This window comes from Macaca fascicularis, chromosome 3 (assembly GCF_037993035.2).
Source record: "Macaca fascicularis isolate 582-1 chromosome 3, T2T-MFA8v1.1".
In the NCBI taxonomy this organism is placed as follows: Eukaryota; Metazoa; Chordata; class Mammalia; order Primates; family Cercopithecidae; genus Macaca; species Macaca fascicularis.
This window is the reverse complement of record NC_088377.1, coordinates 180437659-180452728: the sequence shown is the minus strand read 5'-3', so window position 1 is coordinate 180452728 and position 15070 is coordinate 180437659. Positions and strand designations below refer to the sequence as shown.

General features: G+C 46.2%; 1 protein-coding gene across 25 annotated transcripts in view; it reads left to right on the top strand.

The window, feature by feature from the left end:
* ATP6V0A4 (ATPase H+ transporting V0 subunit a4) overlaps positions 1-15070 on the top strand; it is a 91860-nt gene that overhangs the window by 16933 nt on the left and 59857 nt on the right. For 7 of the 25 annotated variants that reach the window (XR_012432916.1, XM_065542627.1, XM_074036072.1 and 4 more), the window contains exons 3-7: positions 673-760; positions 1441-1521; positions 9572-9705; positions 11539-11617; positions 11912-12006. Coding sequence is in view for 16 of the 25 variants with exons in the window: in XM_065542627.1 (XP_065398699.1) it covers positions 9589-9705; positions 11539-11617; positions 11912-12006 (291 nt within the window). In the remaining 9 variants the exon portion in view is untranslated. Of the gene's footprint in view, positions 1-672; positions 797-1440; positions 1522-4175; positions 4397-6814; positions 7015-9571; positions 9706-11538; positions 11618-11911; positions 12007-15070 lie in introns of those variants that run through there. The other 18 variants (XR_012432917.1, XM_015448110.3, XM_045388291.2 and 15 more) reach the window with 5 other exon arrangements.

Genomic DNA, 15070 nt, shown 5'->3' with positions numbered 1-15070 from the left:
AGCTGGAAGCACAGGCATGCGCCACCACGCCCAGCTAATTTTTGTTTATTTTTCATAGAGATGAGGTCTCACTATATTGCCCGGGCTGGTCTCAAATTCTCTTTCCCCAGCCATCCCTGACATTGCCCAATAGGCTCATGAACAAAGCGGTTATGGTGGCAGGGATGGGGTTGTGCGTGGGCTCAGCAACGTGGACTTCCACTCACCGAGGCCAGCCTGGCTACGGCCACTGCTGAGTGCCCAATCTGCCAGCAGCAGAGATAAACTCTGAGCCCTCAAGATGGCACTATTCCCTGGGGTGATCAGCCAGCTATGGTACTGGGGGGTCCATAGACCGGTACCAGTCCATGGCCTGTTAGGAACTGGGCCACATAGCTGGAGGTGAGTGGGTATTGCCACCTGAGCCTCCACCTCCTGTCATGTCAGCAGCACCATTAGATCCTCAGAGGAGTGTGAACCCTATTGTGAACTGTGCGTGAGAAGAATCTAGGTTGTGTGTTCCTTACAAATCTGATGCCTGGTGATCTGAGATGGAACAGTTTCATCCCCAAACCATCCCCCAACCCCCATCCGTGGAAAACCTGTCTTCCACAAAACAGATCTCTGGTGCTAAAAACGTTGGGGATTGTTGCTTTACTGCATCTCTTAGTATGACCCTGCTCTATAATTAAGGTCAATGGGAAACTGCAACAGCACGACCCAGGCAGAACTACAGATGGCCCACACTCTTCAGGAATGAAAATTTGAGTCACTCCACCAGGTAAAGAACCACGACCAGCTGAGGTGCTTGCTGAAGGTAAAGGGAATATAGAACAGATATTCTGTAGTATAAGTAGTTATAAATACCAGATGCAACCACTTCACCAGTTCCAGAAACAAGGACTATCATTGTCGATCAGCATCTTTTCCCTTATTTTTTATGAACACACTTGTGCATATATATACACATATTAAGCAAATATCTGTTTTCTCTCTTTTCCTCTTATCGTGAGATATAAGATGTATTGATTTTATATCAGTATTTAGCTATCGTTAATTTTACATCATAGTAATGAAGTTATGGGGTATCAGGAGAAGAGTAAACACCACTCAAGCAGTTTACTTCCTCTTCTGCAGAAGAGATTAGTGCATTTTTAGTCGTATCATGTTGGGTAGAATTATGACCCTGCCAGTGTCTTTATTTGGAGATTAAGGGTGGTTTAAGAGTTGCATGTAAGTGCCAAGTTGACAAGGGTTGGACTTGGGAAGGTTAATTTTGTGGTCAACTTGAGTGAGCTAAGTGATGCCCACATAGCTGATGAAACATTGTTTCTGGGTGTGCCTGTGAGGGTATTTCTCAAATAGATTTGCATTTGAACGGGTAGACTGAGTAAAGAAGATATTCCATCTACGTGTCTATCCTTCCACCAATACCACAGTCTTTTTTTCTTTTTTTTAAAGACAGGGTGTTACTTTGTCACCCAGGCTGGAGTGCAGTGGCACGATCATGGCTCATTGCAGCCTCGACCTCCCCAGGCTCAGGTAATCCTCCCAAGTTGGCTTTCCAAGTAGCTGGAATCACAGGCACACAACCACAAACCTGGCTAATATTTTTATTATGATTATTTGTAAAGATGATGGTCTCACTGTGTTGCCTAGGCTGGTCTGAAACTCCTGGGGTCAAGCAATCCACCTGTCTTGGCCTCCCAAAATGCTGGGATTACAGGCATGAGCCGTTGCGCCTGGCCCAATATCACAGTCTTGATTACTGGTGCTGTACAGTAAGTCTTGAAGTTGGGTAGAGTGTTTCTCCCACTTCATTCTTCTGTTCACCAGATCTCTGCTGATACCACCCTGGCTGGGGGGGCAGAGATGCCTCATTACTGCTCCGCCTGTGATCTTCACCAGCAGTGATGAGGGGAGGGGAGCTTATTACCAATGGATGGGGGTAAAAGTTCTGATTAGGTTTCTTCTGACACCCCCAACAGGGGCGAACAAGGAAGCCTTGTTGCCACAGAGTGGGGCTGAAGTTTAGACCCCCCACTTGGCCTGGAAGTCTCGGCTCCCCACTTGGGCTTTGCTGGCAAGGGGGTAGGGGCAGGGCCATAGTTTTGTTCTGTGGCATTTAACTGGATTCGAGTGATTATTGTCTGAACGTTTTCTTTCTTGGCAGACTGCCCCTTTCCTGGTCCTTTTGCTGGAACAAGCAGGCTTTCTTTGAAACTTTGCTGCTGCACATGTACTGGCTTCTGCCGCACTGAGTCTGGAATATACAGATTGATTATCTGTCCCTTATCTGAAATGCTCAGACCAGAAGTGTTTTAGATTTCAGATTTTTTCAGATTTTGGAATATTTGCATATATATATATATAAAATGAGATGTCTTGGGGATGGGACCCAAGTCTAAACACAAAAGTCATGTATGATCTTTTTTTTGTTTTTGAGACAGAGTCTCACTCTGTCGCCCAGGCTGGAGTGCAGTGGCGCGATTTCGGTTCACTGCAACCTTTGCCTCCTGGGTTCAAGCGATTCTCCTGCCTCAGCCTCCTGTGTAGCTGGGACTACAGGCACCCACCACCATGCTCCGCTAATGTTTTTGTACTTTTAGTAGAGATGGTGTTTCACCATGTTGGCCAGGCTTGTCTCGAATTCCTGACCTCGAGTAATCTGCCCGCCTCGGCCTCCCAAAGTGCTGGGATTACAGGCGTGACCCACCGCGCCCAGCCTCATGTATGTTCATATATACCTTATGCACATAGCATGAAGGTCATTTTATTTTTCCCTTGAGGACTCTGAATGAAGTGTGTGTTGTGTGCCTGAGTTTTGATTACGACCTGTCACGTGAAGTCAGCGAAATTTTCCACTTGTGTCATATTGGTGCTCAGAGTTTGGGATTTTGGAGCATTTCCAATTTTGAATTTTCAGGTTAGGGATGCTCAACCTGTAGGAAGTAACAAGAAAACCCAGAGAACTCACCTCCGTGTTGTTTCTTGCGTCTTGTGATTCCTAGAGGGTCTATCTTCTGTCCAGCTTTCATAGTCTGCTTATGTTTGCTGCATATATACTGTACAGGGTTTTTATTTTTACTGATTGGAAAGAAAAAGTATTTCTACTCCCTCCCTTTTTCCAGATGCAGAAGCCAAAGTTTTATATATATACACACACATATATATATACACACACACATACATATATATATATATTTTTTTTTTTGAGATGGAGTTTACCTCTCTTTGCCCAGGCTGGAGTGCAATGGTGCAATCTCGGCTTCCTGCAGCCTCCTCCTCCCGGGTTCAAGCGATTCTCCTGCCTCAGCCTCCTGAGTAGCTTTGATTACAGGCATGCGTAACCAAGCCCGGATAATTGTTTGTATTTTTAGTGGAGATGGGGTTTCACCATGTTGGCCAGGCTGGTCTTGAACTCCCGACCTCAGGTGATCCACCCACCTCAGCCTCCCAAAGTGGTGGAATGACAGGCGTGAGCCACCGCGCCTGGTCATAATATTTTTAAAAATGTGAACCAGGTCATGCCATTTCCCTGCTTAAAATTTCCCAAGGACTTCCCAATGCTATTAGAATAAAATTCAAATTTCTTATTGGCCCAGCGACTTCACATGGCTTGGCCCCTGCCTCCTACATACCGCACACATACTTTTTGTTTGTTTGTTTGTTTGTTTTGAGATGGAGTCTTGCTGTGTCTCTCAGGCTGGAGTGTTGTGGTGCAATCTCGGCTCACTACAGCCTCCACCTCCCGGGTTCAAGCAATTCTCATGCCTCAGCCTCCCAAGTAGCTGGGACTACAGGCGCGCACCACCACACATGGCTACATTTGTATTCTTAGTAGAGAGAGGGGTTTTCACCATGTTGGCCAGGCTGGTCTCGAACTCCTGGCCTCAAAGTTATCCTTCCGCCTCAGGCTCCCAAACTGGGATTACAGGCATGAGCCACCGCGCCCAGCCTATACTTCTACTTTCTAAGTAAGCCTCTTCTATTTTTCAGATAAGGTCACTGAGGCCCTGGGGTTAAATAGCTTTCCCAAGGTCACGCATGGTAAATGGCAGAGCTGGGATCCTGACTCCAGCAGTTGGGCGGGAGCCTCTGCTCTTAACCATTAGGATGTACTCTTTCCTCCACATGTTCCTGAGTGGTTTCTGGGCAGCCAGACATTTGAAAACTACTGCCCCACCCACTGACTGGGACACACAAGCAAACACCAGCCTTGGGGAAGAGCAGGATGAGAAGTGGGTGGGTGAAGTGGAGAGGGGAGGGAGGCATGAATTGAGGCCAGGGCTCCTAGTTCGGAGCTCATGTGAAGGGAGAGTTAGAATCTCAACACTGGGAATGCCTTTTGCAGTTTTCAGTTCTTATCTTCCTGCTCTTTGCAAATCTTGAGTTCAGCCTTTGGAACTTCATCCAGGTGAGTCTGGATTCTTGGGCAGATCTGCCCTGGTGGGATGGGTGGGTGCAGCTGAGCTCCGCCTCTGAAGAAACCCAAGCAGCTCCTTTCCTCCAGGGCACAGAGCAGGTGCTCCCTTAGAGGGCTGGGCCTCCACTGCCCCAGGTTCACAATCGCTGCATCGGCTTAGCTGATTTTCCCAAACCGCCTACAGCTCCTCCCTGCTGCTTCCCAGGCTAAAGTTTGATTTCTCACTCTGTGTTCTCTAAACAATGGCTCTAATTTGATCATGCACAGGTATCACCTGAGGAGCTTATTAAAAATGCAAGTCTTGGCCAGGCGTGGTGCTTCATACCTGTAATCCCAGCACTTTGGGAGGCGGAGGTGGCAGGAGTACTTGTAGGCCAGGAGTTGGAGGCCAGCCTGGGCAACATAGTGATACCATGTCTTTATGTTGTAGTATTTTATAAAAATTAAAATTAAAAAAATCAGCCAATCGCTGGGCGCGGTGGCTCACGCCTGTAATCCCAGCACTTTGGGAGGCCGAGACGGGCGGATCACAAGGTCAGGAGGTCGAGACCATCCTGGCTAACACAGTGAAACCCCGTGTCTACTGAAAATACAAAAACTAGCCGGGTGTGGTGGCGGGCAGCTGTAGTCCCAGCTACTCGGGAGGCTGAGGCAGGAGAATGGCATGAGTCCAGGAGGCGGAGGTTGCAGTGAGCCGAGATCGCACCACCGCACTCCAGCCTGGGCGACAGAGCGAGACTCTGTCTCAAATAAAAAGAAAAAAGAAATTAGTCAATCATAGTGATGCACACCCATAGTCCTAGCTACTCAGGAAGCTGAGGTGGAAGGATCACTTGAGCCCAGGAGGTTGAGGCTGCAGTGAGCTGTGTTTGTGCCACCACACTCCATCCTGGACAGCAGAGCAAGACCCTGTCTCTTTAAAAAAATGCAAATCTCAGACAATCTAGGAAACTTGAATCCTGATGGGATATTTTATATTAAGGCAAATTTTAGAATTATTGAATTTTAGGAGTGACTGGTATTTTATGTGTGTTTGTGTGTGTATATGTGTGTATAAAAGAATCCTTATCTTTTAGAGATACATGCTGAAATATTTTGAAAGAAATAATATGATGTATGGGATTTGCTTCCAAATAATCAGAGGTGGGTAGGGGAAGTGGGTGGGGTGTGGATGGTAGACCATTCACGAACTAGTGTGGCCAAGTGATGTGTACATGGGGGTTCCCTGGACTATTTTCTGTACTTTTGCAGGTGTTTCAGTTTTTCCATACTAAAAAGTTAAAAAAAAAAGCACCCCCCCTCACTCATTCTGGGGTACCTTCTAAGGCTCAGTCCCTGCGGGGGATCTGTGCATTGCCCTGGAGAAGCAAAGCTCATTCAAATAAACACAGGTGGCTGTTGCAGCCGCCCCACCCCGGGCAAGAGAAACGCACCTAATTGTCTTGTTCTGCCCCTCGCACCCTCTGTCAGATAAACAGGAAAAGACAAGACCCCGCCAAAGGAAAAGGGCACATACCACATTTGCTTGTGTCTCTTTTTACCTGGGCCACAGCGGAAGCTGAATTTTAGCCATTGGGCATTTCATAAGGAGTCTTCTATTTTCCTTTGAAAGTAGAGTGTTTTGGTTAATACTTGATAGGATGGTGAGTGTGATATTTTTTATTTTCCAAAACTATTTTTATTTTTTCATTTATATATACACATACATATATTTCATTTATATATGTATATGTATATACATACACACATATATATGTATATAGTTATATATGTGTATATATGTATATATACCTATATACATATATGTGTGTGTGTATATACATATATATTATTTTTGAGATGGAGTCTGGCTCTGTCGTCCAGGCTGGAGTGCAGTGGCATGATCTAGGGTCACTGCAACCTCTGCCTCCTGGGTTCAAGCGATTCTCCTGCCTCAGCCTCCTGAGTAGCTGGGATTACAGGCGCCCGCCACCACACTCTGCTCATTTTTTTGTATTTTTACTAGAGACAGGATTTCACCATATTGGCCAGGCTAGTCTCAAACTCCTGACCTCAAATGATCTGCCCACCTCAGCCTCCCAGAGTGCTGGAATTACCGGCATGAGCCACAGCCACTGGTCCCGGCCCCCAAAATTATTTTTTAAAGTTATTTCATTTTCACAAGTTAAAGGGATGTTTTCGTTTACTGGGGTCCTTCTAAGGCCTCCGGGAATCTTGTCCTCAACCTTCAGCTCCCTGAGGGGCAAGTTACTTTCATTAGAAAATAAATGAATGCTTCCTGTTGGAAACTTAAGGTCATGGCAGAGGGCACAGGTGGGGCGGGGGCTGAGCGGCCTGGCCGGTGGGGCAGGTTTGTCCTCACCCACAACAGGCCAGTGTTGATACAACAGAGCTGCCTCCTGTCTCTTTGGGAGCCTGGGAGGAGAAGGAGCCGGGAGGGGCGCTGCGGGGAGGCCACCTGAGGATTTACCGGTGGCTGCTGCTCCACCCAGGACGGCTAGCAAGCCCGGAGGGCCGCGGGACTTGGGGCTCCCTGCTCCGTGCATCAGGTCGGGGAAACCACTGTCTGCCCCAGACCCCCACGCAGGACCCGCCTGGAGGAAGCTGGGGTAAGAAGGGTGTTGATGCTATGCTTTTGATCTGCATGAAGTGAATGCCTTGGGTCTCTGGTCTATGTTCACTTGGCTATAGTTACTAGACAGGGCAGTAGGAAAGCTTTGAATTCATCTTGGTGTCAAAAGGCACAAATGTGGGCCCAGACCATGTGCACTTCCTGAGGGATGATGTTTATCCTCTGGTCCACACATGGGAAAATGCTTCTGGAGCGCCCACTTTGTGGTGCTATTGACCTAGACGGGTGTGGAAGTGGAAACAGGGCATGGTTCTACCTTGTAGACTTCACTGGTTTATGTGTGGGGAATCCAGGCGGTTAAAAACAAGCGATTGCAAATGATTGCTCTTCTGGGGGCATGTAGGAGGGGGCTTAGCTCCTTGAGGGAGCTGGGGGTGTCAGGGAAGGCTTGTGGAGGAAGAAGATCCTTACATGGAGACTGGAGGAGTGACAGGGTCATGTGGGGCGTGGGATGGACGGTGGAGAGGAGAAGATTGAGGTTCCAAACCCAGGGGAAGGCCTGGGTGAAGGGCCTGAAGGGGGTGGAAGCTGGGAAGAAATGCAGGGTCCCTGGAGAGGCCAAAGCTGGAGGAGGACACAGAGGAGGCCAGGTCCTGCAGCCTTTGGCTGGCCAGCTCGAGGACTTTAGAGTTGGTCCTGTGTGAAACCGGGACAATGGGTAGGCCCAGTATCCAGCACACAGTAGATACTCTGTACGTGATAAAATTAAATCTACTCTGCAGGTGTGGAAGTTCTTCCAGAAGGTTGACCTGGGGGGAAACAGTGTGGTTTGGCAGCAGCAGGGCCATCGGGAGGATCTTTGGGAATAGCTTCTGTGCCCTCCTCCTCCCCTTGGCTCTCATGCGGCCTTCAATTTCACCATTGGAAAGAGGTTCACTTTCTTCTAACCCCCGGGAGGTGTCCTTCCCTGCCACCTGTTCTAAGTGTCACTAAAGGCAGTTCAATGGGCAGCATAACTGGATGGTCTACTAAGGAACAGAGAAATGTTCAGGACTGGCAAACTGCCCCACCCTAGAGTTTGCAATGCATTGATCGCTGCTGGGAGGCCTCTGATGACCAGGGCCCCGTTCCCTGGCTGTGTATGCTCTGTGCGGGCTGGTGATGATGGCTTCAAGATCATCTCCCAGTTTCACGGTTAAACTTCGGACATGCATCTGTTGAGTATGGTGGATGTTTTAATCTATTTCAGTCTAGATGTTTGAGATTCCCCTTTCAGGAGTGTGAGTCTTAGTCTTTTTTTTTAATCAGCAGTGTCAATACACACTTATGACTGTATGGTGGAACTGTGTCTTGGAGGTCAGTTTTGGCTAACCAAACTCACACCATTCCCCTGCCCCACTTACCCATGGGCATCCTTCTTCCATATACAGGACGTACAGATTTATTTTATTCCTGCTGACTGCACAGGGCTCTGTTATATCACAGTTTAATCATTTCCCTTTTGATGGATATCTAGGTTACAGCCATTTACTATAATTATTACATACAATGCTATAAGAACTGTTCTTGTTCCTCTGTTTCTCCATACATATCCAGGTCTGTCTGGATAAATAGCAGTGGACATCTTGATTTGTGGGTATGAGGGATATAAGATTTGATAGACATTGATAAATTGCTCTCTGAAAAAGCTACAAAGAATTTACACATTAACATTGGATATACCCAACGGGCATATGGATTACCAAACCTCATTCTGATGACAAAAACTATTTTTCCTGACTAGGAAAATTGAGGACAAAGTATTCTGGAATCCAGAGTTGGTTGTGATACCCAGGACTGAGTTCCGGAGTGACACTCTAGTGCATGAAAGGGCCTGTTTTCTCATACCATCCACAACTCGAGTCTTTAGTCATATTTTAAAATATTTTGCCAGCTGAGAGCAGTGGCTCATGCCTGTATCCCAGCACTTTGGGAGACCAGAGTGGGAGGATCACTTGAGTCCAGGAGTTCAATACCAGCCTGGGCAACACAGCAAGACTCCATCTCAACAAAAAAATAAAAAAAACCAGCCAGGTGTGGTGGTGCACACCTGTAGTCCCAGCTACATAGGAGGCTGAGGCAGGAGGATCTCTTGAGCCCAGGAGATTGAGGCTGCAGTGAGTCGTGTTTGTGCCACTGCACTCTAGCCTGAATGACAGAGCAAGATTCTGTCTCAAAAATGAAGTATAATATTTTGCCAGTCTGATGGAAGGCATAAAGTGCTATCTTGTTTTTGTTTATATTTTTAGAATCAGGATAGCTGGGCATCCTGGTACACACCTGTAGTCCCAGCTATTCAGGAGGCTGAGATGGGTGGATTACTTGAGCCTAGGAGGTTGAGGCTGCAGTGAGCCAAAATTGGACCACTGCATTCCAGCCCGGAGCAACAGAGTGAGACCTCGTTTCAAAAAAAAAAAAAAAGTCTCCTGAAATCAGGAGTGATTCCTAATGCATTTTTTCCCTGTTAGATTTTAATTTAACTTAAAAATTTCATCCTAATGTTTTCACACATTTATTACCTTAAATACTAATCTCTTTTTCTTTTTCTCCTGTAGACCGAAGCTGGGCCAAGATGGCGTCTGTGTTTCGAAGCGAGGAGATGTGTTTGTCACAACTGTTTCTCCAGGTGGAAGCTGCATATTGCTGTGTGGCTGAGCTCGGAGAGCTTGGATTGGTTCAGTTCAAAGATGTAGGTACTACGTTCTTTGGAGATAAGAGGAAGGCAGGGGTGGGAGTAGATAACTCTTGCAGAGCACTTCTTTATGGTGAACAATAACCATTTTGTAGGGAGAGGAGCCGTGAGCTGGAATCGACGAAATTCTGTAGTTTCAGTGCTTCTGGCTAGGATTTGTCATGACCAGGCAGGTCATTCAAGAGCATGTTCTCCCTCCCTCCATGCAGTCTCCTCTATAGGAATGTCTTGAAGCTCTAATGCAATCACTACATGTTAGATGTCATTGAATTTTTTTTCTCTTGTGTAGCGTCTTCAAACATTGTATATAGCCAATGGGCATGTAGGTTACCAAACCTTGTTCTGACCATAAAAACTATTTTTCCTGACTAGACAGGCTGAGGACAAAGTATTTTGGATTCCAGAGTTGGTTGTAATACCCGGAATTGAGTTCCGGAGTGATATTCTACAGTTAGACCGTCTTGAGTATGACAATGGGGTATCATTTCCCAGGGGCAGTTTAGACCCTCATCAAGCTCTTAGTCTAATTTAGAAAACCAGCCCTCCTTTACTTCTTCACTAAGGTCAGGGTCAGAGCTAAGCTCCTGCGGGGAAGGTTCACATCGTGTTCTTCACATCCCTAGTTCTTCACACAGGACCTCATATGAGGCAGGTCCTCAATAACATTTATTGAGCTGAGCTGACAGTAGAAGTTTTGTTGATGACTGTGATATGTTACATGGAGCTGTGCAGTCTTCAAGGTCTGGTCGTTTTTATGGCCGCATTGAGGATTTTGAGGCTCATTTGGATAGCCAAGGCAGAGAAATAAGGTAAACTTAGATGAGGGTGGACTTCCTTCCTTCTTTCTTTTCTTTTCCTTTCTTTTTTCTTTACCTTTCTTTTCTTTTTTGAGGCAGATATATTATTTGAAAATACTTTCTCCCATGCTGTGGGTTTTTCCACTTTCTATTAAGAAAATGAAAGGACGCTATTAAGTATCCTTTGATGCACAAAAGCTTTAAATTTTGATTAAGTCAATTTTTTTTTTTTGAGACAGGGTCTCGCTGTGTAACCCAGGCTGGAGTGCTGTGGCACAATCGTGGCTCACTGTAGCCTCGACCTCCCAGGCTCAAGCCATCCTTCTACCTCAGCCCCCTGAGTAGCTGGGACTATAAGTGCACGCCACCATGTTTGGTTAATTTTGTAATTTTTTGTAGAGACAAGGTCTCAAGTGATCCACCAGCCTCGACCTCCCAAAGTGTTGGGATTACAGGCCTGAGCCACTGCACCTGGCCAGGACTTTGTTTCTTTTAGAAACGGGAGGGTGAAAGTTGAAGCATTTGGGGGATTGAGTATAAGAACACCAAGGTATGTTTTGCCTGTAACTGGCCTGTCTTGTGCCTGGAAGCATCTATTCCTAAGAGAATTCCAGCAACATTCTCTAGTACTAAAAAGATAAAATAACCAAAAGGGGGCTTGGCACAGTGGCTCACGCCTGTAACCCCAGCACTTTGGGAGGCTGAGGTGGGCAGATCACCTTAGGTCAGAAGCTCAAGACCAGCCTGGCCAACATGGTGAAACCCCATCAATTTTGTACTACAAATACAAAAATTAGTAGTCGGTCATGGTAATGGGTGCCTGTAATCCCAGCTACTCGGGAGGCTGAGGCAGAAGAATTACTTGAACCCAGGAGGCGGAGGTTGCAGTGAGCTGAGACTGCACCATTGCCCTCCTTGTCACCTGGGTGACAAGATTGAAACTCAAAAAGCAAAAACAAAAACAAAAAAAAACCCAAAAGGAATCTATTGGCAACTGTTGCTACTAATGTGTGTCTTGTGATTCCTCCCCCAGTTAAATATGAATGTGAACAGCTTTCAAAGGAAATTTGTGAATGAAGTCAGAAGGTGTGAATCACTGGAGAGAATCCTCCGTAAGCCAATTTTTTTTTTTTGCTTACTGTTCAAATGTGAACTGGCAAGGGGGTCAATAGTTTGCAGGACTTAATTAACGAATGTGTCCCTGTTTGCAATACTTTTTGAGGTGGTCCCAGAGGCCCACCTGGAGGGAATGGGGGAGGTAGGGGTGGGATCCAGGTGCTGTGGCAGCTCCTAGGACGATTCAGGTAGCTGAGCTGAGTGAAAGGCACACGCCTGGCTTGACCTCATTTCTTAGTTACGAGAAAACACAATCACCTTGGCGTTTCTGGTGGGTTTTCATTCTTCAGGTTTTCTGGAAGACGAGATGCAAAATGAGATTGCAGTTCAGTTGCCTGAGAAAAGCCCACTGACCCCGCTCCCACGGGAAATGATTACCCTGGAGGTAAGTTCTCCATTTTGCTGGCCTCCCCAGGTAAGGACAGTAATGAAGCCTGTCTCCCTGAAGGCCCTGAGAGCCACTTGCAGGTCCCGTACCTGGTTGCTGAAGGCAGGGAGACAGGCTTGCATGGTCGTCTCCTTCTCCGAGTTACAGCCCCAGGAAAATCCCGGTGTGCAGTTTTTAGAGCCACACCTGCTGATCTGGAGACAGCTGTTTTCCTTTCTCAGCGTAGCCCTAGGGAAGCTTAGCCTACTTGGAGGAGTTGATTGCTCTTGTGGGCCTTTGATTCTTACAGGCAGCCAGTCTTGTCTGCAGGGTGCCACTGAATGGGCTGAGTGTGGGTATAAGGGGATGTTTTCTAATTCTCTGTCTGGTGGGAAGCAGATGAGTTGGATCCACTCTAGATGGAGGCTGCTTCTCTGACTGGCTTCTGTAGGTAAACTGGCAGAAGACTGCAGTTTTCAAGCACATTTCAGCTGATGGGACTCTCCCTCTTTCCTTCTCTATTTCCTTCCCCTTCTGTCTTTTATAAAAAACACTGAATACTGGCTGGGTGCAGTAGCTCACCCCTGTAATACCACCACTTTGGGAGGCCGAGGCAGGCGGATCACGAGGTCAGGAGTTTGAGACCAGCCTGGCCAACATGGTGAAACCCTGTCTCTACTAAATATACAAAAATTAGCCGGGGGTGGTGGTACATGCCTGTAATCCCAGCTACTTGGGAGGTTGAGGCACGAGAATTGCTTGAATCCGGGATGCAGAGGTGGCAGTGAGCTGAGACTGTGCCACTGCACTCCAGCCTGGGCGGCAGAGCGAGACTCCATCTCAAAAACAAACAAACAAAAAACAAAAAAAAAACCCCACTGAATATCTGCCACGTGCAAGGTACCTTAGAGAGAAATAAACATGACGCTGCCCTCCAAAGGCTTATAGAGCAGATGGTGGGGACAGGGATGAGGGGCAGGGCTGGGAGAGGAAGTAAGGAGGTAGGCAGAGCCAGACCATGGAGGACCCTGGGGAACTTAATTGAAAAAGCAGGTATTTCATCTTTGGTGGTGGAACGGCTCATCCGGGGCGTGGGCAGGTAGGCAAAGCTTCACCGAGCTGAGCCTTTTCTCTGGCTGGTTTTTATTTTTGTTTTTTAAGATAACTTCAAATTCTTGAAAATTTGAAAGCCATCAGTGGTATAAATCTTGACACTCACATATTAGATTGTCAAATATTCTAGAAAATATTTTGGACCTTATCATGTTTTTTTGAGATGGAGTCTTGCTCTGTTGCCTAGGCTGGAGTGCAGTGGTGTGATCTCGGCTCACTGCAACCTCTGCCTCCTGGGCTCAAGCGATTCTCCTGCCTTAGCCTCCCAAGTAGCTGGGATTACAGGCATGCGCCACCATACCCAGCTAATTTTTGTATTTTTAGTAGAGAGGGGGTTTCACCATGTTGTCCAGGCTGGTTTTGAACTCCTGACCTCAGGTGATCCACCCGCCTCGGCCTCCCAAAGTGCTGGGATTACAGGCGTGAGCCACCTCACCTGGCCTGTTTATTTATTTTTTTACTGTATTACAAATTAAAATGGAAAAGTATGTAAAATATTTATGTGTTAATTCACTTGAAAATAACAATAATGTCTCATTACATGCTAACATTTTTAAACTGAAAAATGAAATGTGTTTTTTTTAAAAAAAACACTTTCATGAGAAGGGTGGCATTGTTTGTGAATTTTTGAAGTGCTTGGCTAATAGAAGACAGCTGGTTTCTCACACCTGCTTCTACTTTAAATCTGTTGGTGATGTGCTGTTTTTATTGAAGTAGAGAAAGATAATCCAGCCTTACACAGATAAGTAGTGGGAAAAAGGAGGAATATTTTAATAGCCTTTTCAAATAATTGTGGATATTCTTTTTTGATATTACACTGAAACTTGACAAGCATAGAGCCTGTCTTGATTTTGTTAAACAGGTAACATGTGCTGCTTTTGTTTTCAAACTGAGTTGGCTGTAGTACCTTAAAAAAGTAATTCATCCAACTGGGTTTAGTTTTGGCTGACTTCAACCATGCCAAGGCACACACATTTTCAAGTTTCACCATCTTAAGTTTAAAAGATTCAATTTTGACTGATATTAATAAGCTTTTCTGGGTGGGGAGAGCTAACATTTGAGTGGCTAGCCCTTTTTATTTTGTTGTGAAATTTATTGTTTTGGGCTATATTGTTTATCTTTTATCTCTTTGGTAAGGGTGTCTCTTAGATGGATTTAAAAAATATATAGTGGCTCACACCTGTAATCCCAGCACTTTGGGAAGCCAAGGCGGGTGTATTGCTTGAGGTCAGGAGTTCGAGACCAGCCTGACTAACATCGTGAAACCCCATCTCTATTGAAAATACAAAAATATTAGCCAGGTGTGGTGGTGCATGCCTGTAATCCCAGCTACTCCAGAGGCTGAGGCAGGAGAATTGTTTGAACCCAGGAGGGGGAGGTTGCAGGGAACCGAGATCACACTACTGCACTCCAGCCTGGGTGACAGAGCGAGACTGTGTCTCAAAAAAAAAAAAAAAAAAAAAACAGCATGATATTTTAAGGTGTTAAAGCTCTACATTCATAAATTTGTGGGAACAGATAAGGGGCAATCAGATGTGTGCACAAGTCTTTCCTTAGTGTTTTTCTTCTGAATGTTATTTGCTGTAAAAAGGAAATTAAAACAGCACCAGGGCTGGGCGATGCCTATAATCCCAACACTTTGGGAGGCCAAGGCAGGAGGATTGCTTGAGCTCAGGAGTTTGAGACCAGTCTGCCCAACATAATGAGACTCTGTCTCCACAAGAAAATGAAAAAAATCAGCTGGGTGTGGTGGTGTGCACCCGTGGTCCCAGCTACGTGGGAGGCTGAGGCAAGAGAATGGCTACCAGAAGGTCAAGGCTGCAGTAAGCTGTGTTCACACCACTGTACCCTAGCCTGGGCGACAGAGTGAGACCCTCTCTCAAAAAAAACAAAAACAAAACCCACCAGCATAAAAGTAGAAGAGTAATATATTTTACCATTCATTGCTCACTGGGATTGATTTGTTGAT